Here is a 22,449-nt window from a genome sequence, read left to right as displayed (position 1 = left end):
TGAGGTGAGTGAGCAGGGATAGGAGGGCAGGCGGTTGAGAGGATGCTCTGATGTTTGAGGGTTTGTATTGGGGTTTACCCAGGGAGGCTGAAGTGGGAAGCCCCAAGGAATCACCTGGCATTAGGCCTTGTGGGTTAAGGGAACATGTTCCAGTTTGGGGCTCCTTGGTTCCAAAGCTCCCTGTCACTCTGCCATCTTTCAGTGCCTGCGGCCTTGGACTTCCTTGATCCTTCAGGATTTCTAGCCCCTTGCCCTTCGGCTCTCAGTGCCACCATGATGGATGTGAGTGAACTTGGGGAATCTGCCTGCTACCTTCGCCAGGGTTACCAGGAGATGATGAAGGTGCACACTATTTCATGGGATGGTAAGTGAAGGCTCAGGTGAAGAGAGCACAGCCACAGAGAAGCTTTTACAGACTGAGACCAGGACAGGTTGTACATCACTGTGTGTTTATGAGTATGCCTTGCTTTTCTCTTCAGCTAAGTAGGGATAATATCACTTGCTTCCTGGGGCTTCAGTAGGTGAGAACTAAGACCATTGAGAGGAGGCTGATTGTCTGTGTGCTGGGGTTATTTTTAGCACTTTCCACGGAGCCACAGTGGCTATTTTTTATGCAAAGGATCAAAGACTGTACTATTTATGACCAGATTTGCTCACAGGACGATAATAACAATAGTTAATGTGGTTCCACTGCTTACTGTGTGCCAGGCCCAGAGCACAGGACTCTGCAGGTATCATGTCATCTAATCCTGACCACAATTTGGGGAGGTGGGGGCCATGGCTGGGGCTTCACGGTGGATAGTCTCTGCAGTCCGACAGGGTGCCAGCCTCAGGTGGTCTTATACTTGATTTAATCATCTTTTTTTTAAACAAGAGGATATGCATATTAATTTTGCCCTGGGGCTTGCAAATTATGTAGCTGGTCCTGACCAAGCCATTTGGCTAATAAGTGGCAAAGCAGGGACTAGAACCTGGTGGGCGATATCCATGCTTTTAACCACCATGAAATATGGATTCCGCAGAGCTCTGGGGTCAGCTTGCTAGGTGGGAAGGAACACCGGATACGGAGGGAAGATACCTGGGTTTGAGTTTTCAGTGAAAGTTGGGAAGCAGAAGCCCCCTTAGTTAAGTGTCATGGAGTCTGTTCCAACTCATAGTGACCTTGTATAGAATTTCCAAAGCCTCATCTTTCTCCCACAGAGCGGTTAGTGGATTCGGACCACCAACTTTGTGGTTAAGCAGTCCAATGCTTATCCTATAGCGCTACTGGGCTTCACAAGGTCCTTGTGATGTTTTGCATTTGAAGAAAGAAACCCATAGAGAATGAGATATTTTCAAGGTCATGCATCAACTTTGCTGAAGCAGGGATCAATGTAGTCCTGTTACTCCAACAGTGAAATTAGGGGATAGGTGTGAGTAACTCTCTGGGGACCCTATCAGCTCTGCCTTTCCAGGAGCCTGAGTCTATAGGGACCCAGTGAAACTTCTGAGTCCTAACAAAGGGGCTCTGGGAAGAACACAGATCTATGGGGTACAAGCTTAGAAAGCTGAGCTGCACCCCTAACACTTGAAAGTGCCTCAACCCCTCTCAAAGCCCCAATGCTTTCCCCCAACCCAGGGAAGAAGCGGGTCTGGGTGCCAGACGAACAGGATGCCTATGTGGAAGCCGAGGTCAAGTCAGAGGCTACTGGGGGCAAAGTAACCGTGGAGACCAAAGACCAGAAGGTGCGGCTCCTCATTTCCTGGGGTTAGCCCCTATATTCCAGAGGGTACAGTTCCCTGACAACTGGATCTAATTCTGAGTGAAGGGGGTCTGAGAGTGTTTGGGGTTGAGGCTGATGTCAATCAGAACCTCCGAAGCCCCCATGCGACATAGCCTTCCTGACAGGTACTGACAGTGCGCGAAACCGAGATACAGCCCATGAACCCGCCCCGCTTCGACTTGCTGGAGGATATGGCCATGATGACGCACCTCAACGAGGCAGCAGTGCTGCACAATCTTCGCCAGCGCTATGCACGCTGGATGATCTACGTGAGCCACCAACCGGGGAGGAGCCACGAATGGGGTGGGGCTCTGAGAGGGGCGGGGCTAGAGGCTCCACTGTTTTGGCGGAACTGAGGGCTGGAATAAGGGCTTGGAAGGGACCAGGGCAGCCACAGAGAGTGTGGATGGTATGTAAGAATAAACATTGTACTGCTAACTGCAAGCTCAGCAGTTCAAACTCACCTGTCCAAACAAACCCTATACAGGGTCTCTATGAGTTGGAACCGACTCACTTAACAGTAACAACAAAGGGGAATATCCCAGGGGTCACAGGGTTCTGAGTGCTGGGCACTATGGATAGGAAGCTGACCTCTGACAACCCAACTACAAACCTCTCCTCAGACGTATTCAGGTCTTTTCTGTGTCACCATCAACCCCTACAAATGGCTCCCAGTCTACACGGCCACAGTGGTTGCTGCTTACAAGGGCAAGCGTCGCTCGGCGACCCCACCTCACATATATGCTGTGGCAGATAACGCCTACAACGACATGTTGCGCAGTAAGGACCGCAATGATCCCTCATGTCTAAAACCCTGGCCCATTCTCTAGAGAGACCTCTGAAAGGATCCCCGTGTTTTCACTTACATTTCCTGGGGTGTAGGGAGGATCGGCCTTCCTTTTAATGCCTCTGGACACTCTAGCATAACCCTCCCCTTCTCTAAGTGGGTATTGGCCCCCACCAAGCCTTTCCCATTCCTGATCCCGAGAGTGGAGGGGCTGCACCAGCGCAGTGTAACTTGACTTATTTCTCTCTGCCCTCTCCCTTTTTCCAGACCGAGAGAACCAGTCCATGCTGATCACGTGAGTGTGCCCTCTGGGGGCGGGTTGGGAAATGATGGTCATCTAGCAGAAAGGGGTAAAACCAGAATTATTTCCCAGAGTCAGAATCCAAAATGTTTAGGTTAGAGCTTTTACCACCTGGACCAGTGTATTGTTGTTTCTTGTTAAGTGCTGTCCAGCCAGTTCCAAACTCATAGTGACATAGTCCAGTGCTTATCCTACAGAGCAACATTTTACATGTCACGTTCATGTTCAGCCAGGCCAACACGGACATTGTGCGGGAATGTTTGTGTACAGCTATCTTATTCAGCCTGGTGAGGAGCTCTGGTAGCGTAGTGGTACGAATCGGGCTGCGAACCTTAAGGCCAGCAGTTTGAAACTACCAGCTGTTCCGTGGGAGAAAGATGAGGCTTTCTGCTGCTCCCGTAAAGATTTACAGCCTCGGAAACCCTGTACAGGGTCGCTATGGGTCGGAAGCAACTTGACGGCACTTAACAACAACATATTCAGCCTGGTAGTTAAGTGCAAGGATTTTGAAGCCACACAGACCTGGGTTCAAATTCTCACATTTCCACTTCCTGTTGTGTGCCCATGGCCCCATCAGGAAAAACAGAATACTCCTACTTCCTGCCTGCCATGCAGAATCAATGACTGGGCCTGAGCTCCATTTGCATATTCATAAAATGAAGGTGATAAAGAAGCCTGCCTTATAGGGCTTTCCCCAATGTTAGATGAACTAGCATTTAATGTGCAGTGAAAAATGTCATCACCTCATAAGGACGGTCTTTAAACAACTGACCATCCCTGAGGACTGATCCATCTCTTGGGAATTTGGAGTTGGGAGCTGTGGGAATTGAAGTTGGGGAGGGCGGGAGCCCCTGTTTGAGGGTGGGGCTTTCGGGGGGATTAGAGTGGCCAGATGGACACTGGTGACTCATGTTTGTGTCGTCCAAGCGGAGAGTCGGGGGCCGGTAAGACGGTTAACACCAAGCGGGTCATTCAGTACTTTGCCATCGTCGCTGCCCTGGGAGACGGGCCAGGCAAGAAGGCAGTAAGACTTGCCCACATGGGCTCTTCCCTGCTCCTTCCAGCTGGTTTTCTTTTCTTTCTCCTCCTTTTTCCTTGTTCTTTTTAAAATTTTTACTTCCTGGAGCCCCCTAGCCCTGCCTGAGCTTCCCACTCTGGTGGGGGACTCTGGCCTGAGCAAGGCTTGATCAGAGAGGGTATGTCTACCCTTGACATGTAGCCTTCCCCCGCTCTCCACTATAACAGAGAGATGGGTCATTTTCCTCCTCTGTAAGGATCTTTATAGGAAGGAGTTTACCAAATAGGCTAATTTTACTAATAAATTATTTTTTTCTTGCTTTTTCATATACCAAAGAATCGATTACCTGCTGCCAACGAAAACAAACAGTTTTATACAGAGTTTAGCCATAGCATTCTCACAGCCAAGGGTGGGAGTGTACTTCTGTGCCCCATGATTTCTCTATAGTTTTGGACATTTCAAAACCTGGGGGACCAAATTTCAAAACTTTTTGTCTTCAAGGTTTGACTCTGTGTTTCTAGCTCGAGGACTGGTTGTTCAGAGCTCTGGGGTGGCCCTTTTTGCTCCCCTGCCATTGACCCTCAAAATGGGCTTAGCAGATTCCTAAGTACTCCTCCCTCATAGCCCCTACTGCTGGTCCTATTGAGCCTTGCTTTATTCTGGGGCATTTTCTCTACTCTGTCTCTTTTTCTTTCTTCTCTTTTTTTTTTTTTCCATTTTCTTTTTGCCATTTGATTTTTTTGGCTTTTGATTTTCATTTTTTGTTGTTGTTGTGGTGGTAGTGGCTGTTTTTGTCATTTTGTTTTGCTTTTGCTGCTGACTTTTTGATGCTCTTCCCTTCCCTTCCCACCCTAATTCCCCAAATCCTGAAGTGTCTTCAGTGACATTACAGAAAGTTGGAGCTTGCCCAGTGACAGAAATAGATGGCAGAGCTGGCTAGGACACAGCTGGAACAGTCTAGGGGGGCACAGGGCAAAGCCTGGGACTGTGGGCTCCAGGGGAGAGGGTCAGGCAAGGGAAGGAGGGACAGGCTGGTCCACAGGGACCATGGATGTGGGAACTTAAAAGCCTTATCAACACCCTCACCCCACTCCTAATCTGGTCAAATGGGCCTGAAAGAGCCCTGTTCAAAAGCACTGCATGTGAGAGTGTGCGGTGGGGCTCAGGGGAAGGGGCGCCCACCATTTCCCTCCTGCAGCAATATCTTTGGGAGGAAATTGTAAGTCTTGGACTCCCTGGAGTTGAGTGAATGACCATAAATCCCACTGGTAGCGTGTCTGTCCTTCCATTCTTATTTCCTCTTTCTCCCCAGGCTTGAGGGATCAAGAGTAGAAAAGAGAAGGGGAGAGAAATGGAGGGAAGCTGAGGATAAGGCTAGGGATAGAGAGAGGAGGGGTCCCCTCAATCTGAAAAGTCACTTTATATGACACAGAGGAAGAGAGCAATACAAGGAGGCATCAAAAAGTTCATGGCACAATGGAATGAAGAGAAAATAGAATATTTCCACCACTTTTTGAAGCCCCCTCATAGGTACCATGGAAGGCAGGAAGCCTGGGCTCAGTGCCAGCTCTGTCACTGACTTACTGTGTGGTTTCAAGTAAGTCACCTCCCTGTTTTGTTAAGTGCCAACTCATAGAGACCCTGTACAGGGTTTCCAAGGAGTAGCTGGTGAGTTTGAACCACCTACTTAGAGGGTCAGTAATATGTACTTGGCAGTGCTATTTTGAATAGTGGATGGATGCACCTAATCACAATACAAAGAAGACATGCTGCCTAGAGGGTGGGTAGGGGTGGAAAACCTTTCTTGAGGAGGAGTACTGGGCTGGACCCTGTAGACTGTAGTCAGGAAGCTCCTGGAGCAAGGGGCCACATCATGGAGTGGGAAAGTCAAGGGTCACTAAAGAGGCCAGAGACAGAGCTGGGGTAGGAGAAGCTGTGAATAGGAAGACCCTCCACATACAGCTTTTGCCTCATGCCCCTGGCCAGGGCCATGTTTGCCCCTACTTTCTAGCATGTCTTTTCATAACAGTCCCAAAGAGTCAAGGCCTTAGGGGGAAGGGAGGGCTATACATTGAGGTGACTAACCATCATTGTCCTGCTAACCACTGCCACTGCCCCCCCACCCCCACCCCATCCTACCCAAGTGGCCACAAACCATCTGACTTTGTGTTCCTCCCTTCCTCAGCAATTCCTGGCCACAAAGACTGGGGTAAGTACGGGGCTAGTATGAGCGTGGCAGGCAGCTATGGGCCCCTGGGACCTTCTCTCACCAGAGGTGATCTCAGGTGATCTCAGGTGACGGGTTGTTCTAAAAGTGAACCCCTCCCTGCCTCTTCTGACAGGGCACCCTCGAGGATCAAATCATCGAGGCTAACCCTGCCATGGAGTCTTTTGGCAATGCCAAGACCCTGCGGAATGACAACTCCTCCCGCTTTGTGAGTGTCTCAGTGGCTGCGGGAGAGGTGGGCAGCGGTAGAAAGCAGAGGGTACAACGTGAGGGGAGCCTTCAGCTGGGGTAAAGCAGCCCGGGCTGGGCCCCCAGGCTGAGTGGGTTGCTGCTCTACACACAGGGCAAGTTCATCCGCATTCATTTTGGTCCCTCTGGGAAGCTGGCATCTGCTGATATTGACAGCTGTGAGTCTGGGAAAAGGGGAAAGCGGGTGGGAGCGGGCAGGAATCCTGGGGAGGAGGGACAGAGGGTTAGGTCTCAGTCCATCCACCATCCAGTACTTTGGCAGCCTTTTCTCGCATTTCTCTCCATCCTCTGGTCACTACCCAGCTCTGGCCATCTCACCTCTCACCTGGGACATTGTCCCAGTCTAGTCATGATCACCCTGCCTCCTTCTCTACTTGACCTTTCTCTACTCCAGGTCTTTTCCCAGATCCTAATCTGACCTCATCCTGGCCCTACTTAAAAACCTTCTCTAGATCCTGCCTCCCTTAGGATGGAGACCCAGTACCTCCCTCATGGTTGGATCCTTACCTCCCCCCACCCCCACCGTCTTTTCTCTGACCCCAGATAGGGTAGGGCAATGCTTGGTCCCTCCTTCTCAGCCTCATCTCTACACATAGAGTTCCCTATCCTTCCAGGCCCCCTACCCCAGCCTAAACACTTTTCTGTTATTGTTGCCCACCCTGCCTGACCCAGCCCAACTGCATAGATACCACATGCCAAGCCCACACCAAAGTGGACCACACTCATGGAGGAATGCCCACACTGTCCTCTCCCTACCTTGGGGTGCATGGTCAGCTAGCTAGATCTTACCAGATAAGCGCTGGCATATGGCAACAGGACAGCTATACAACATCATTCACACTCAACTTATACATAGTGGCTTCAGTACACACACATACATTGACTGACCCACACCAACAAAACAAAACAAAACCTACACACACAGATACCCACACACAGACACACACTGATACATGTGTGCAGGGACACCCATTCACCAACAAACACAAATGAATCCCTACACAGAGCCTCAGACTAACGCACTAAGCCCTCCCCCCCAAACACACTCACTGCCTTTGTGTTGGTTCCAACTCTACTGACCCTTTATTGGGGTTCTGAGGCTGTAAATCTTTATGCAAGCAGATGTCTCATCTTAATTCCTCACAGCAGCTTGGTGGGTTTGAACTGCCAGCATTGCAGTTAGCAGTCCAGTGCTTACCCTACCATGGTGGACACATTTCCACACAAGGGTCCACACACCAATGCAAGACACCCTTCCCAATACATGTACTGACATAGCACCTCTGTATACCCCTGACCCTCACCAACAGCTCATCACCAAATCCTCACCTCCATTGGTGCAAAAGTCCCAAGTGGCCAACTAGCACCTTGTCTTCTCCCAGATCTCCTGGAGAAGTCACGAGTCATCTTCCAGCTGCCCGGCGAGCGTGGTTACCATGTCTACTACCAGATCCTATCAGGGAAGAAGCCGGAGCTGCAGGGTGAGGGGCCACGGATGGATGGGATGGGGGCACTAGAGGCTCAGGCTCTAGAAGAGGCTCCCCAGCACCATCTTGCATTAGGGGTGAAAAACCACTGGCTGAATACAGCCTGAATTCAGCTTCTCCACCCCGTGTGTCCCCAGATATGCTGCTTCTCTCCATGAACCCTTATGATTACCACTTCTGCAGCCAGGGCGTCATCACGGTGGATAACATGGATGATGGGGAGGAGCTCATCGCCACTGATGTAGGCGGGCAGAGCGGGGCTCCTGAGCTGGGGGGAGGTTTCGGGGGGCTGGATCTCGGCATCGCCTTGACTTCTTGTCACTCCTGGCCACAGCATGCCATGGACATCCTGGGCTTCAGCACGGAGGAGAAGTGTGCCTGCTACAAGATTGTGGGTGCCCTCCTGCATTTGGGCAACATGAAGTTTAAGCAGAAGCAACGGGAGGAGCAGGCTGAAGCCGACGGCACCGAGAGTGAGGGAGCCAGGCCTGGCTATCACCTTGATTCCTCCCAGTGTCCTGGCCATGACCCTTGACCCCATTTGTACCTGACCCTGACTGTAACTTCGGATTTTTCAGCTCCAGACCCTCAGCCTCCTGAGGCTTACAATTTGCTGTCCTTGAACTTGATGCCTCTCCAGCGCCCCTCTAAAACCCAGGCTGAAGCCAGTAAAGACCCCAAGTGCCCATATTCTTGACTTCCCCCTTCCTTACCTTAGCTGCTTACCTTGCCCCAGGTGCTGACAAGGCTGCCTACCTGATGGGTGTCAGCAGTGGGGACCTTCTCAAAGGCCTTCTGCATCCCCGGGTCCGGGTGGGGAACGAATATGTCACCAAGGGCCAGAGTGTGGAGCAGGTGAGCTGCTTGCTTGTCAGAGGGGCAGCGGGACAAGGTCCCCTGGTCATTGGGCCTCAGTCCAGCTTCCCTGTACCTCCAGGTGGTGTTTGCTGTTGGGGCTGTGGCCAAGGCCACCTATGACCGGCTGTTCCGGTGGCTGGTATCGAGAATCAACCAGACGCTGGACACAAAGCTGCCCCGGCAGTTTTTCATTGGAGTTTTGGACATCGCTGGTTTTGAGATCTTTGAGGTGAGTGAAATCCACAGGGTGAATGGGGGTCCTGGTAGAGTCACACACATTCTTGTTCCTCGTTGGACCTCCCTTCCCCTCATCGGCATGAAGGCCTGCTGAGCCCACACCTCCTTATTGCAGTTTAACAGCTTTGAACAGCTGTGCATCAACTTCACCAATGAGAAACTGCAGCAGTTCTTCAACCAGCACATGTTCGTGCTGGAGCAGGAGGAGTACAAGCGGGAGGGCATCGACTGGGTCTTCATCGACTTCGGCCTTGACCTGCAGCCCTGCATTGACCTCATCGAGAAGGTGGGGCCCAGGCCAGGCCGCCGCCAAGGAGGATGTGTGTAGCGAGGGCGTGGGAATGAGTTTGTGCTGTATGTAAGTGTACCTTGGTGGGGTACACTGAGTTTGTGACACTGCATCCCTGAGGGTCCGTGCATGTGTGTGAAGAGAGTCATTGTCTGAGTGTGTGTGCTCCAGTGACGTGACAACAGCCCCTCCTGGCTGCACACAGTTTTCCTCATTACCCAAATAATGGAACAGTAAAGAAAACTGGGAAAATCAGAAGTAAAGGGGAAAAAAAATGTCTGCCCCAATTCTACCACTGTGGGGTCGATTATTACTCAAAGCCACTGTTAGGGCAGATCAGAGCTGCCCAGAGGGTTTCCAAGGCTGTACATCTTTATGGAGACATTTTTCTTCCTAAAATGGTTCAAACTGATGATGACCTTTTAGTTAGCAGCCAAGCACTTAACCACAGTGCCACCTGGGCTCTTCAGCATTCTGGTTAATTTCTTCCAAACCTTTATCCTGGGCCTCGGTCCTTCTTTTATAGCCACAGGTCCCCTTCACAGGCTGCTTTTCTCCGAAAGCATTTTTTGAATGTTGCTGAGGAAGGCAGTTGCTTGTGTAGCAGATGCTTTGCGTACACTGCATTTCTGTTCATTCCCTAGTGTTGGCCGTTTAAGTAGGTGACGATTTTTTTTGTCCTGGTGTGGCACTGTAGGAAAAGTACTCAACTTCAAGATCGGTTTGAACCACAAGGTTGCCAGTTTGGACTCACCAGCTGCTTCTCAGAAACCCTATACAGAGTAGCTGTGAGTCAGAACCGACTCAACCGCACTTAACAACAAAGACACTGGCATTGAAGATGCTATTTTCCCCATTTTGCAGGTTAGGAAATGGAGGTTTAGAGAGAGCTAAAGGCCCCACAGCTAGTAAGTGAGCAAGCCAAGTTTTGGACTCAATTTCATTTTTCTCTGCACCATGTACATTTGTGTGTGGGCCTCTGGATGGGTGGGAGACGGTACGGAGACGCCAGTCTGAGTTTCCCGCTTCTTAGGAGCCGACAGAAGAACTCAGTGTTGCAGGTCATGCAGAAGGGGCTTGGAAGTTGGACCGCAAGCTTACCGTCTCTCCTTGAAGATGGGGCTCCTGGATCTTGGTCCTTCTGGGGAGATGGCTGAGGTGGGGGGTCTGGAATGACTCCCAGAAGGCAGGGCTTTGAGGAATCAGGATTGAACTCTGTCAGGATGGGCTGACTTGATGGAGGTCTCAATTCCCACACGCCCTTCATGTGTGTCCCCTGTCCCCAGCCACTTGGGATCCTGTCCATCCTGGAGGAGGAATGCATGTTTCCGAAGGCCTCAGACGCCAGCTTCCGGGCTAAGCTATATGACAACCATGCTGGGAAGTCACCCAATTTCCAGCAGCCGCGACCTGACAAAAAGCGCAAATACCAGGCTCACTTTGAGGTGGTCCACTACGCAGGCGTGGTAGGTGCTCATCAGAGCTTCTTTATGGACCCCTCTTCTCCATTCTCCCCTGAGTTCTCTAACCTTGGCTCAGCACCTGTCTCGTCCCTGCCAGGTGCCATACAGCATTGTGGGCTGGCTGGAGAAAAACAAGGACCCACTGAATGAGACAGTTGTCCCCATATTCCAAAAGTCCCAGAACAGGCTCTTGGCCACACTTTATGAGAACTATGCGGGCTCCTGCTCCTGTGAGTACCAATGGCCAAGGTGGCCACTCTGGCGTGGGGCTCACATCATATCCCTGGAGTGACCGATCCCCTGTCTCTACCAGCCGAGCCCCCTAAGTCTGGGGTGAAAGAGAAGCGGAAGAAGGCAGCATCCTTCCAGACGGTGTCCCAGCTGCACAAGGTGAGGCCCAGTTAGGGCCCCTGTGTGGGCTCCTCACCCTTGCCGTCCCAGCCCATTCTTCGCCTCTCTGCTCTGTCCTCTGCACCCTGGGCGGGTGGCCGTTAAGACTTGCAGTGATGTTTAAGTCCTCTCCACGTGAACATCACAGCAAGTCTGTGCTGCTTCCCGTCCCTACGCTGCCTGGGCAGGGCTTGCAGGGAAGGAGTCGGGCCCTGGGGCCTCCAGGAGGGATGGATTTGGTGGGGGAGTGATGACTTTGGTGATGGTGATAGGAGCCCAGCCAAGCCGAAGAGGGCAAAGAGTCATAAAGATCAAGAACGAAAGAAACAAAAGCTCAGAGTCACAGTTAGGGGCCTTGTACACCAGTCCTTAGTCGTTCTGACCCACTGCACTGTCCAATTCTGCTTCTTTGCCCCCCTTTTTTGTGCCTTCTCCCCACTTTTTCCTATTCCCAGGAGAACCTCAACAAACTGATGACCAACCTGCGGGCCACACAGCCCCACTTCGTCCGGTGCATAGTCCCCAATGAGAACAAGACCCCAGGTAGTCACCAGGGGTGGGTTGGTGGGAGTCGGAAATGATGGAGGGCAGGGACTAGGATGCCTCACCCCTCTGCCCAGGGTCTGCACAGCTTTGCCTCACAGTAACTGGTTTGACCTCTAACCCCCATTATGTCCAGGGGTCATGGATGCTTTCTTGGTGTTACACCAGTTACGCTGCAATGGGGTTCTGGAGGGAATCCGCATCTGTCGCCAAGGATTCCCCAACCGGCTACTCCACGCAGACTTCCGACAGCGGTCAGTGCATCCTGCTCTGGCTTTGGCTCTGCTTCAGGCTCAGTCTGGGACAGCCACCAACAACCTAAGGTGGCAGGAAAGGCAGTCCCCTTGGAACCCTGCAGTGTAGGGTCCGACCAGTCAGTGAGGGGAAAGCAAAGAGAACAGTGAGGCAGCCAGGCAGGCATCCCCAAGAAAGGTGGAGGGGCTTAGACTAGGAAGTGAGAGATGTGAACGGGTTTAGGGTGAAAATGAAAGGTGGAGCCCACAGGCCTTGCTGATGAATTGGCTACAAAGTAAGAGACAAAAGTGACTCCTAGGTTTCTGGCTTGAGCAACTGGAGAGATAGATGGTAGATATACTGAGATTTACTGACTGTGGATTTTTGGGGGGCAAGGAAGTGTATTGGTGGCACAATGCTGAAAGTACCTGACTGCTAACCAGAAGGACAGTGGTTTGACGCACTCGCTGTTCTGTAGGAGAAAGATGTGGCTGTCTGTTTCCCTCAAGATTACAGTCTTGGAGCCCCTGTGGACAGTTCTACACTTGGTCCTGCAGGGTTGCTGAGTCTGAATTGACTTGATGACAGCAGTTTCCTAGGGCTGCTGTATAGATGACAAGCTGAGTGATTTATAACAATAGGAATTTATTTTCTCATAATTCTGGCCACTAGAAGTCTGAGTTCAGGGACTCTAGCGGCCCCACAAGAGCCTTCCTGGTCTCTTCCAGCTCTGGCTGCCCAGCTGTTTCTTGGCTTGTGGCAGTGTGACTGTAATCGCTGCCTCCCGCTTCACTGGCCACCTTCTTTGTGCGTCTGTTTGCTCTTCATATAAATGCCATGCAACGCCTGGTCCATAGTGAGTGCTCAGTCACGGCTCATAGCATCCTCCCCTTCCCATTATAGGTGATTCTGTGGGGTTACAAGTTTCCATACTTCACTTCCCTAGTCAGAAGTAACTGCGGTCATCCACACAGCTTTTATAAGACATACATCCATACGAATGTTGAACCCTGCTTCATTTAATCAGTCCTCTAGGGAGGGGTGGCCAGCCTTCTCCATGCACGTGTGCAGTTTGTTGTCTGTATTAAAGGTGGAAGAGCTGGGAACCCTTGCTCTTTGTATTGATACAGAGTCTCTCTGAAATATTTCTGTAGTTTATGGCCTGGTAGATAGCATGTTGTTGTTGTCAAGTGCTCTCGAGTCCCAACCCTGGATAGGGTTTCCAAGGTGAGCTGGTGAGCTTGAACCACCGACCTTATGGTTCAAACCAACTTTGCAGTACAGCACATTAGCCCACAACACCACACCAGGACTAAATTAAAAAATTTTAAATGATAAAAGTACTACATTGCTTTTGTAAAAACTGCCACCTCGTAAAGAATCTGACCACTGAATGCATGTAAGCAGTTTGAATGGGAAGCAGAAAAAGACCAGTGAGTTCACCTCTGGACCCTGGCTTCCCATAAGTCAGTGACCCCACCCAGGCCCTGTTCTGCCCTCCCAGGTACCGCATCCTAAACCCCAGCGCCATCCCTGATGACACCTTTGTGGACAGCAGGAAAGCCACAGAGAAGCTGCTGAGCTCACTGGACCTTGACCACACCCAGTACCAGTTAGGCCACACCAAGGTCAGGGCACACCAGAGTCAGAGCTGACCTCCAATGTAGGGATCACACCCGATAGGGGGCCCGCATGGGTCTAGGGTTACACCAGACCCATCTCACGTCCCCACCCCAGGTGTTCTTCAAGGCTGGGCTGCTGGGCATCCTGGAGGAGCTACGAGACCAGCGTCTGGCTAAGGTGTTGACACTGCTTCAGGCGAGGAGCCGGGGCTGCCTTATGCGCCTGGAGTACCGGCGCCTACTTGGAGGCAGGTGTGTGGGGGTGGGGCACAGGAGTAGGGTGCAGCCACTGTCCTGCTGTCCTGAGGGTCTGATGATCCCCCATGTTTGGTTGGGTATCCTAAGGGTCAGGGTCCAATTCTGTATCTTCCCAGCCCCTAGCCTCCAATTCCGCCTCAAAAAATTGAGGCTCGAGTACTGGCCTCTTGGCTCCAGCTGGTCCAGAGTGATAACGTCATCATCCAGAGTTTCCAAGTACTCACTAAGTGCCAGGCCATGGGTGACACATTGTAGTTGCTCTACTGTGGCTAATGTGCCAAAGTCCCAGTTATCTCTGTAATTATCTCTGTCCTATAGACAGGTCCTCAGTCGAAAGATTCCTAGCAGCTAGCAAGGGCTGGCAGTCTGACCAGAGCCTGTGGCTCTATAACCACTCCATGTGTTTTCAGGACACTCAGGGCTCTGACTCTGGAGGCAGACTGACCCCTACCGTGTCCTAGCTGTGTGAGCATCCTCACAGGCCCACTGCAGACCTGAGTGGGATCATGCATGTATAGTGCAGTGCTCAGCTCTGTGGGTGCTCAGGGGACACCAGGACGTTCCTGGGAAGGACGCAGCCCTGAGCCTGCAACCTGTGGCTGTCCCTCCCCAGGGATGCCCTCTTCACCATCCAGTGGAACATCCGAGCCTTCAATGCTGTCAAGAATTGGTCATGGATGAAACTCTTTTTCAAGATGAAGCCACTGCTGCGCTCAGCGCAGGCTGAGGAGGAGCTGGCGGCCCTGCGGACAGAGCTGCGGGGACTGCGAGGGGCCCTGGCCACTGCTGAGGCCAAGCGCCAGGAGCTGGAGGAGACGCACGTCAGCGTGACCCAAGAGAAGAATGACCTGGCTCTGCAGCTGCAGGCAGTGAGCGTGGGGGGGGGTGGGGGGTGGGGTTCGAGGGAGTGGGATAGGGATAGGGCTGAGGAGAGAGGAGAGCTTCCCTTGGTGCCTCAGGATTTCCAGGCTGCTCTGAGGAAATATTACTGCAGACCCACGGCCAGCCAGGGAGGGTCTAGTGTGCTCGGGAGCATTCTTTCCAGGGGCGCATGGAGAGGAGGCCAGCCCGTTCTCTCACATTGTCCTCATGTTTTCCTTCCTGTGCAACCTTGGCTTTCTGCTAAAATGGCAGTGAGAAGCCCCAACCCCCAAAACACACACTGTCTTCTCTGAGGGTCATGGGAACACGCAGTAGGTAACACTAGTAACCAGAGTCCAGAAATCTCCCCAAGGCTACAGAACGATTTCTTCTAGCTCTGGATGCACTGGTGGGAAAACAGAGATGGCCCTGTGGTCACAAAACTCGCCAGCTTGTACAGGAGACAGCTGTGCAGTCAGGTAGTGATGAAAGTGGGAGACCCCCTCCAGAGAAGGCTGTGAGGGGCTCCACACACCGCCAGAAGGCCTGGGGTTGGCTTCTTTCCTAGAGCCCTTTATGGAGCCTCAGTCTGGCTTGTTCTTAACCTGCCACATAGTCCCTTCTCGATGCCACTTCTGCCCTGTCCGCTCCTTTAGCAGAGTCCTAACCTGTCACCTGAGCCCAGCTGAGTGTGGAGAAATGAACGTTCCTCTCTGGGTCTAGCAGCCCTCCAGCTGCCTTCCCTGAGTCTGTCTTGACTGCTCCGTCCCCGCCCGTCTCCTCCTCCAGGAGCAGGAGAACCTGGCGGATGCTGAAGAGCGTTGCCACTTGCTGATCAAGTCCAAGGTGCAGCTGGAAGCGAAGGTGAAGGAAATGATTGAGCGTCTGGAGGATGAAGAGGAGGTGAATGCCGACTTGGCTGCTCGCCGGCGCAAGCTGGAGGATGAGTGCACGGAGCTCAAGAAGGACATTGATGACCTGGAGCTGACGCTGGCCAAGGCCGAGAAGGAGAAGCAAGCCACAGAGAACAAGGTACTGCCCCAGGCAAGCGGCAGGTCCCACACTGGGCTCTGCCCTGGGCAGGTCACTGCATATGTGGGCCTCGATTTCCTCATCTGTCACATGAGGTTAATAGAAGCACTAGCTCATTGGGATGCGTATTCAATAGCTTCAGCTCGAAGGGGAAGGTCCCATAGCTGGAAGGGGCTGCTCAGAGCAACGTGTGGGAAGGGACAGCCCCATAGTGACGCTGGCCCTGGCACAGGTGAAGAACCTGACGGAGGAGATGGCCACGCTGGATGAGTCGGTGGCCCGGCTGACCAAAGAGAAGAAGGCCTTGCAGGAGGCTCACCAACAGGCCCTTGGGGACCTGCAGGCGGAGGAGGACCGTGTGAGCGCCCTAGCCAAGGCCAAGATCAGACTGGAGCAGCAGGTGGAGGATGTGAGTCAGGCCACACTGAGTGAGGGCTGTGGGGTATGGGCGGCCGGACTGACTGGACTGGCTGCAGTGACCCCTGCCTCCGCCCACAGTTGGAGTGCTCCCTGGAGCAGGAGAAGAAGCTACGCATAGACTCTGATCGGGCCAAGCGCAAGCTTGAGGGTGACCTGAAGCTGACGCAAGAGGCGGTAACAGACGCTGCCCAGGACAAGCAACAGTTGGAGGAGAAGCTCAAGAAGTAGGCATGGGGGTGGGCAGCAGGCAGGGAGGCTCTTGAGTCTACACCTCAGTTCTTATTCTCCCAGACTCTAGGTCCACACTGCTGCAAAGGCTGAATGTGGGACTGGGTGGTGAGGAGTTGGAAACTGGTGTGCAATGGGGGGTGTCCTGCCCTCTCACAACCAAGGAGCAGCTCTGGGTCAGAGAACCTTGGGGAAGGTGTTTTTTTGGGGGGTGGGGGGTTACCCTGGGGCCCCAGGTTGATGTTATTGTTAAGTGCCATTGAGTCTGTTCTGATTCATAGCAACCTTGTGTAGGGTTTCCAAGGAGCGGCTGGTAAGCTTGAACTGCCGACCTTGTAGTTCAAACTGACCTAGCGGTCGAGTGCTTATCCTACAGTGCCCACCAGGACTCCAGGTAGGTTGATGGAAGTTAGGACCTGGTAGACCATGGACTCATGCCCACCCTGTCACCCCAGGAAGGACTCTGAGTTAAGCCAGCTGAACCTGCGGGTGGAGGATGAGCAGCTTCTGGGGGCGCAGCTGCAGAAGAAGATCAAGGAGCTGCAGGTGTGTGTGGGACCCAGGGGGGGGACGTGGGTCAGAGGCCCACAGTGGGGACGGCTGACCACTCGCATACTTTTTGGCCCATCCCAGGCGCGGGCGGAGGAGCTGGAAGAGGAGCTGGAGGCAGAGAGGGCTGCTCGAGCCCGTGTGGAGAAGCAGAGGGCAGAGGCGGCCCGTGAGCTGGAGGAGCTGAGTGAGAGGCTGGAGGAGGCAGGTGGGGCATCTGCCGGGCAGCGTGAGGGCTGCCGCAAGCGTGAAGCAGAGCTGGGCCGGCTACGGCGAGAGCTGGAAGAGGAGGCTCTGCGGCATGAGGCCACGGTGGCTGCCCTGCGGCGCAAGCAGGCGGACAGTGCTGCCGAACTGGGTGAGCAGGTGGACAGTCTGCAGCGTGTGCGGCAGAAGCTGGAGAAAGAAAAGAGTGAGCTCCGCATGGAGGTGGATGATCTGGGCACCAATGTGGAGACTCTGGCCCGGGGCAAGGTGTCTGCTCTCTTCTTACCCCAACCTCTGACCTCTGTACCAACCCAGAGTCCAGCATCCAGTCCTGATCCCTAACTGTGGCCCATGCTCATCCTGACTCTAAACCAATCCTGACCTTAGCAGCTGACCCCTGCCTCTGACTACTGACCACAGTGCCAGTCCTGACCCACGGCACTGCCATCAAACTCATCACCAGCTGTGACCTCATTTAGGACCCTCTCCTTACCCCAACCCCATTTAGGACCCTGACTCTCTTCTCACCCAACCCCATTCCCAACTCCCCATCGTTTTTGACCCAGCCCACAATTCCAATCTTGGATCCCTAATCTGACCCCATTCCTGTGTCCCCAGACATTCCTGTGCCCTGTGTTTCTATCCTGATGTAGCATTCAATCTTGACTTTCATCCCTCCTAATCCTGACCGTTGACTTCTGACTCTAGTATCCTAACCACTGAGTCCAGCCCTCTCACTCGATACCCAACTGTTCAGCTATGAGCCTAGCAGCAGAACCCCAGACCTGGAACCCTGGGCTCCATCTCCCTTTGATTCCTGGGCCCTTGTCTAGTATCTTAAGAAGCTCCTGACCTCAGATTTCAGTGTCTCCTCCTGCCCTCTGATTCACCAACTCTTCCTGCTGTCTGACCCTGGGGCCCAGGCCAGTGCAGAAAAACTGTGCCGGACATACGAGGACCAGCTCAGTGAAGCCAAGATTAAGGTGGAAGAGCTGCAGCGGCAGCTGGTGGACGCCAGCACCCAACGTGGGCGGTTACAGACAGAGAATGGTGAGGGCCCAGGGGTTTGCTGGGCCTCGCTGCAGCCCTGGCCTACCTGACCTGTCCTCTCACTTCCTGGTCTTTAGGGGAACTGAGCCGCCTGCTTGAGGAGAAGGAGTCGCTGATTAGCCAACTGAGTCGAGGGAAGACCTCAGTGGCCCAGAGCCTGGAGGAGCTACGGAGGCAGCTGGAGGAGGAGAGCAAGGTGAGCAAGCACCAGCCACCACAGAGCCAACAGGTGGGCCACAGGGCCACTGGCCCGATGCTGAGGTCACTGGTGTCCCTGCAGGCCAAGAGTGCGCTGGCCCATGCTGTGCAGGCTTTGCGGCATGACTGTGAGCTCCTGAGGGAGCAGCATGAGGAGGAGACTGAAGCCCAGGCCGAGCTGCAGCGGCTGCTATCCAAGGCCAATGCTGAGGTGGCCCAGTGGAGGAGCAAGTACGAGGCCGACGCCATCCAGAGGACTGAGGAGCTGGAGGAGGCCAAGTGAGTATCTGCCCGCCATCCCCACTTGAGGTGACACTGTCTCCCTGGTTGTGGGAGGGTCTAGGACAGTCAGTGGACAGGTGAAGAGTTCACTGTGATGACCCTGGTAGTCCTTTTCCAGTCAGACAATGATTCTGTCGGTCTTTCTTCAGTCTGTTCAGGTTCCTCCCCGGCCCACTTTCTATAGCCCTTTGACAAAAGGAAAGAAATCCACTGGAATCTAGGAGTAGCTCAGGGCTCAGCCAGGGTAGCCTGTGGGCCACATCCAGCCTGTCCTGAGCACTGTTTCTTGTAAATAGGTTTACTGGAAGCCCAGCCACCCCCACATTTGCCTATTGTGATTGACTAGACACTCGGGGTGAGGAGGATAGAATATTTACTTTCTGGTCTGTGATGGAAAAAGTTGACTGATCAGTTTTTTCTGATCTAATTGGGACTTTTCCCTGAGCCATGCTGGGGTCATTCTTCCAACTCCACCTCCATGCCGTCTGCCCTAGGAAGAAGCTGGCCCTACGGCTGCAGGAGGCAGAGGAGGGGGTGGAGGCCGCACACGCCAAATGCTCCTCGTTGGAGAAGGCCAAGCTGCGGCTGCAGACCGAGTCAGAGGATGTGACCCTGGAGCTGGAGCGGGCTACCTCAGCAGCAGCTGCCCTGGACAAGAAGCAGCGGCACTTGGAACGGGCACTTGAGGAACGGCGGCGGCAGGAGGAGGAGACCCAGCGGGAGCTGGAGGCAGCCCAGAGGGAGGCCCGCAGCCTGGGCACGGAGCTCTTCCGGCTCAGGCACAGCCACGAGGAGGCACTCGAGGCTTTGGAGACCCTCAAGCGCGAGAACAAGAACCTGCAGGGTATGACCTGCCCCTGAACCCGGGGGCTGCTCTGGGCCAGGACCCCCTAAGAGCTTGAGGGTGGGGAACCACCTGAGAGTCAGTCACATGAGGCTTTGAGAGTTTGTCTACAGTTGGGGCGGGGGCGAGGGGCGGTTGTCACTGTGGAATTAAGACATGAATGGGTGATGGGTTGGAGCACTAGGCTTTGAGGTGGGTCCCTCAAAGCCCTGTCCACTCTGCAGAGGAGATCAGTGACCTCGCAGACCAGGTCAGCCTCAGTGGGAAGAGCATCCAGGAGCTAGAGAAAGCAAAGAAGGCACTGGAAGGGGAGAAGAATGAGCTCCAGGCTGCTCTCGAAGAGGCTGAGGTCAGGGGCTGGCCACAGGCGGGGCATACACTCTGCTCACCTTCTTCTTCCCTTGACACATGCTCACAGCCCTGACTCCCATACTGTCAACTCTGTGTCCGTAGGGGGCCCTGGAGCTGGAAGAGACCAAAACTCTCCGGATCCAACTGGAGCTATCCCAGGTCAAGGCTGAAGTAGACCGCAAGTTGGCAGAGAAGGATGAGGAGTGCGCTAACCTCAGGTACAAGGGCCGATGCCACCCTACCCACTACCACCCAGGGGCTCATTTCCTCTCTGGTGGTCGGAGGCCAGGCAGCCAGTGCATGCCCTCCCTGAGCACTGTCTCAAGTAGGGATTACTGGTCTCATTTTAGAGGTTAATCTCAGTGGTTAAAGGGCGTACTTAACAAGTAGGGGTGGAGCCAGTCTACCCACATATGTTGCCCATGAACTTGCTCTGATGGGCAACTAGGGGAGGGGTGGGTCACTTATTCCCAAAAAGAATTCACGTCTCCAACGTCCTCTGAACACCTGTAATAGAAGGCTTGTCTGTCCCTCCTCTAAAGGCGCAATCACCAGCGGGCCGTGGAGTCCCTGCAGGCCTCCCTGGATGCCGAGACGCGGGCCCGCAATGAGGCCCTGAGACTCAAGAAGAAGATGGAGGGCGACCTCAATGACCTTGAGCTGCAGCTGGGCCATGCCACCCGGCAGGCCATGGAGGCACAGGCTGCCACGCGGATGCTGCAGGCCCAGCTCAAGGAGGAGCAGGCAGGGCGGGATGAAGAGCAGCGGCTGGCAGCAGAGCTCCGGGAGCAGGCACAGGCCCTGGAGCGCCGCACTGCCCTGCTGGCTGCAGAGCTGGAGGAACTGCGGGCGGCCTTGGAGCAGGGGGAGCGCAGCCGGCGGCTAGCTGAACAAGAGCTGGTGGAGGCCACTGAGCGCCTCAACCTCCTGCACTCGCAGGTTGGCTCACAGGACACAGAGGCAGGCGTGGGCCAGAGGCCTGCTGGCTGGCTCTGAGGCTCTACTTTCCTCCAGAACACAGGCCTCCTGAACCAGAAGAAGAAGCTAGAGGTGGACTTGGCTCAGCTGAGTGGGGAGGTGGAGGAGGCTGTCCAGGAGAGGCGAGAGGCCGAAGAGAAGGCCAAAAAGGCCATCACGGATGTAAGGCTGGACTGGGGCTGTGGGAGACCCAGGCAGAGCCCAAAGGGCCTTCTTCCATGGGGACTAGTCACCTCCTCACTGTGCCCTCTATTCCCCCCTCAGGCGGCCATGATGGCCGAGGAGCTGAAGAAGGAGCAGGACACCAGTGCCCACCTGGAGCGGATGAAGAAGACCCTGGAGCAGACAGCACGGGAGCTGCAGGCCCGGCTTGAGGAGGCAGAGCAAGCTGCCCTCCGCGGTGGGAAGAAGCAGGTGCAGAAGCTGGAGTCCAAGGTGTGTGCAGCCCCTCCCCTGGGCAGGGCAGGGCAACCTGAGGGCAGGCTGGGGACCACAGGCTCATCCCCTGAATCAACAGGTGAGGGAGTTAGAGGCTGAGCTGGATGCAGAGCAGAAAAGGCATGCAGAGGCCCTCAAGGGGGTGCGGAAACATGAGCGACAAGTCAAGGAGCTCGCGTACCAGGTGAGTGACTGGGTCCACCTCAAGGGGCAGCCCTGGGATGGCCAGTGCAGGCCTTGAGTCCCCTTTGCCTGTTCAGGCTGAAGAAGACAGGAAGAACCTGGCTCGCATGCAAGACCTGGTGGACAAGCTGCAGAGCAAGGTCAAGAGCTATAAGCGCCAGTTTGAGGAGGCGGTGAGCAGTGGGGCCTGGGCCCAAAACACCTGTGGGGATCACCTTCAGCTGTTGGTTCCAGCAGCCAAGGGTCCTATGTGGCCAGCCCCCAAAAGAGCAGCTCTGTCCTCCCAGCTTGGCAATCCCACGGTCCGGTGTTTTCTAACAGCTGTAGCGTGAGACCAGAGTAGGTCTCTCATGTCTTCCTTTTGCTAGGCTAGAGGATGTCCTGTGCCAGGTCTAGAACACCGTCACTTCTGGATGCAGCAACTCAACCCCCTCCTTCCTGCCATGCTTGTTGGAGAGAAAGGCGGGGGTGGCCATGGGCAGTGGTGTTAGGAGCAGAGCTGAAGAGCCACAGCCAGCCCTCTGCTGGGCCTGGGTAGGAACTAAACTGACCATCAAAGTTACTACAAGGTAAACTGAGGCCCTGCTGTGCCCATAGGAACAGCAGGCCAACACGAACCTGGCCAAATATCGCAAGGCCCAGCACGAGTTGGACGATGCAGAGGAACGAGCAGACATGGCAGAAACTCAGGCCAACAAGCTGCGGGCACGGACCCGGGATGCCCTGGGCCCCAAGGTGAGTGAGTGGTGGCTGTGGAACTTGGCCTCTTTGAGGGTGGGGTGGGCACCGTGGTCTACAGCTCACTCAGCTGTCCCTACTCTGACTTAGCACAAGGAGTAACATCTCCTGTCTGCTCCTCACCTGCTGTGCCGTGTCATCTTCGTCCCCCTCTGCTGACCCTCAGCCCTCAAGCCCTGGCAAACCTGGAATAAAGGCCACGGCCATGCCCGCAGCTCCAGTTGGCTTTTTTCTCATTCTTTAGGATTCAAGATGGGGAGGGAGTGACATTAGTCCCATGGAAAAAGTCAGGGTCGCATCACTCATTTAAAATAAAGTTCTTTAATAGTCTCCATTGAGTTGGGCTTATTTGCTGTTAATAAAT

General features: G+C 54.0%; 1 protein-coding gene across 1 annotated transcript; it reads left to right on the top strand.

Annotated features, from left to right (window-relative positions):
* Window positions 1-273: 273 nt before the first annotated feature.
* MYH7B (myosin, heavy chain 7B, cardiac muscle, beta) lies at window positions 274-22,187 on the top strand. Its single transcript, XM_006876884.1, has 41 exons — window positions 274-364; window positions 1,619-1,725; window positions 1,889-2,032; window positions 2,387-2,543; window positions 2,818-2,845; window positions 3,779-3,875; window positions 6,055-6,078; window positions 6,212-6,304; window positions 6,440-6,503; window positions 7,728-7,826; window positions 7,970-8,073; window positions 8,167-8,305; window positions 8,569-8,687; window positions 8,770-8,919; window positions 9,043-9,213; window positions 10,503-10,682; window positions 10,777-10,909; window positions 10,993-11,069; window positions 11,525-11,612; window positions 11,749-11,866; window positions 13,351-13,474; window positions 13,584-13,720; window positions 14,340-14,595; window positions 15,377-15,619; window positions 15,852-16,028; window positions 16,118-16,263; window positions 16,723-16,813; window positions 16,901-17,290; window positions 17,947-18,073; window positions 18,151-18,269; window positions 18,354-18,550; window positions 19,048-19,397; window positions 19,622-19,746; window positions 19,851-19,966; window positions 20,291-20,687; window positions 20,763-20,888; window positions 20,991-21,161; window positions 21,244-21,348; window positions 21,425-21,520; window positions 21,945-22,082; window positions 22,176-22,187. Exons 1-41 carry the CDS (start codon window positions 274-276, stop codon window positions 22,185-22,187), a joined length of 5,826 nt encoding a protein of 1,941 aa, XP_006876946.1.
* The last annotated feature ends 262 nt before the right edge of the window (window positions 22,188-22,449 follow it).

Source organism: Chrysochloris asiatica, unplaced genomic scaffold (genome assembly GCF_000296735.1).
Source record: "Chrysochloris asiatica unplaced genomic scaffold, ChrAsi1.0 scaffold00423, whole genome shotgun sequence".
NCBI classification, from domain to species: domain Eukaryota; kingdom Metazoa; phylum Chordata; class Mammalia; order Afrosoricida; family Chrysochloridae; genus Chrysochloris; species Chrysochloris asiatica.
This window is presented reverse-complemented; position numbering and strand designations above follow the sequence as displayed.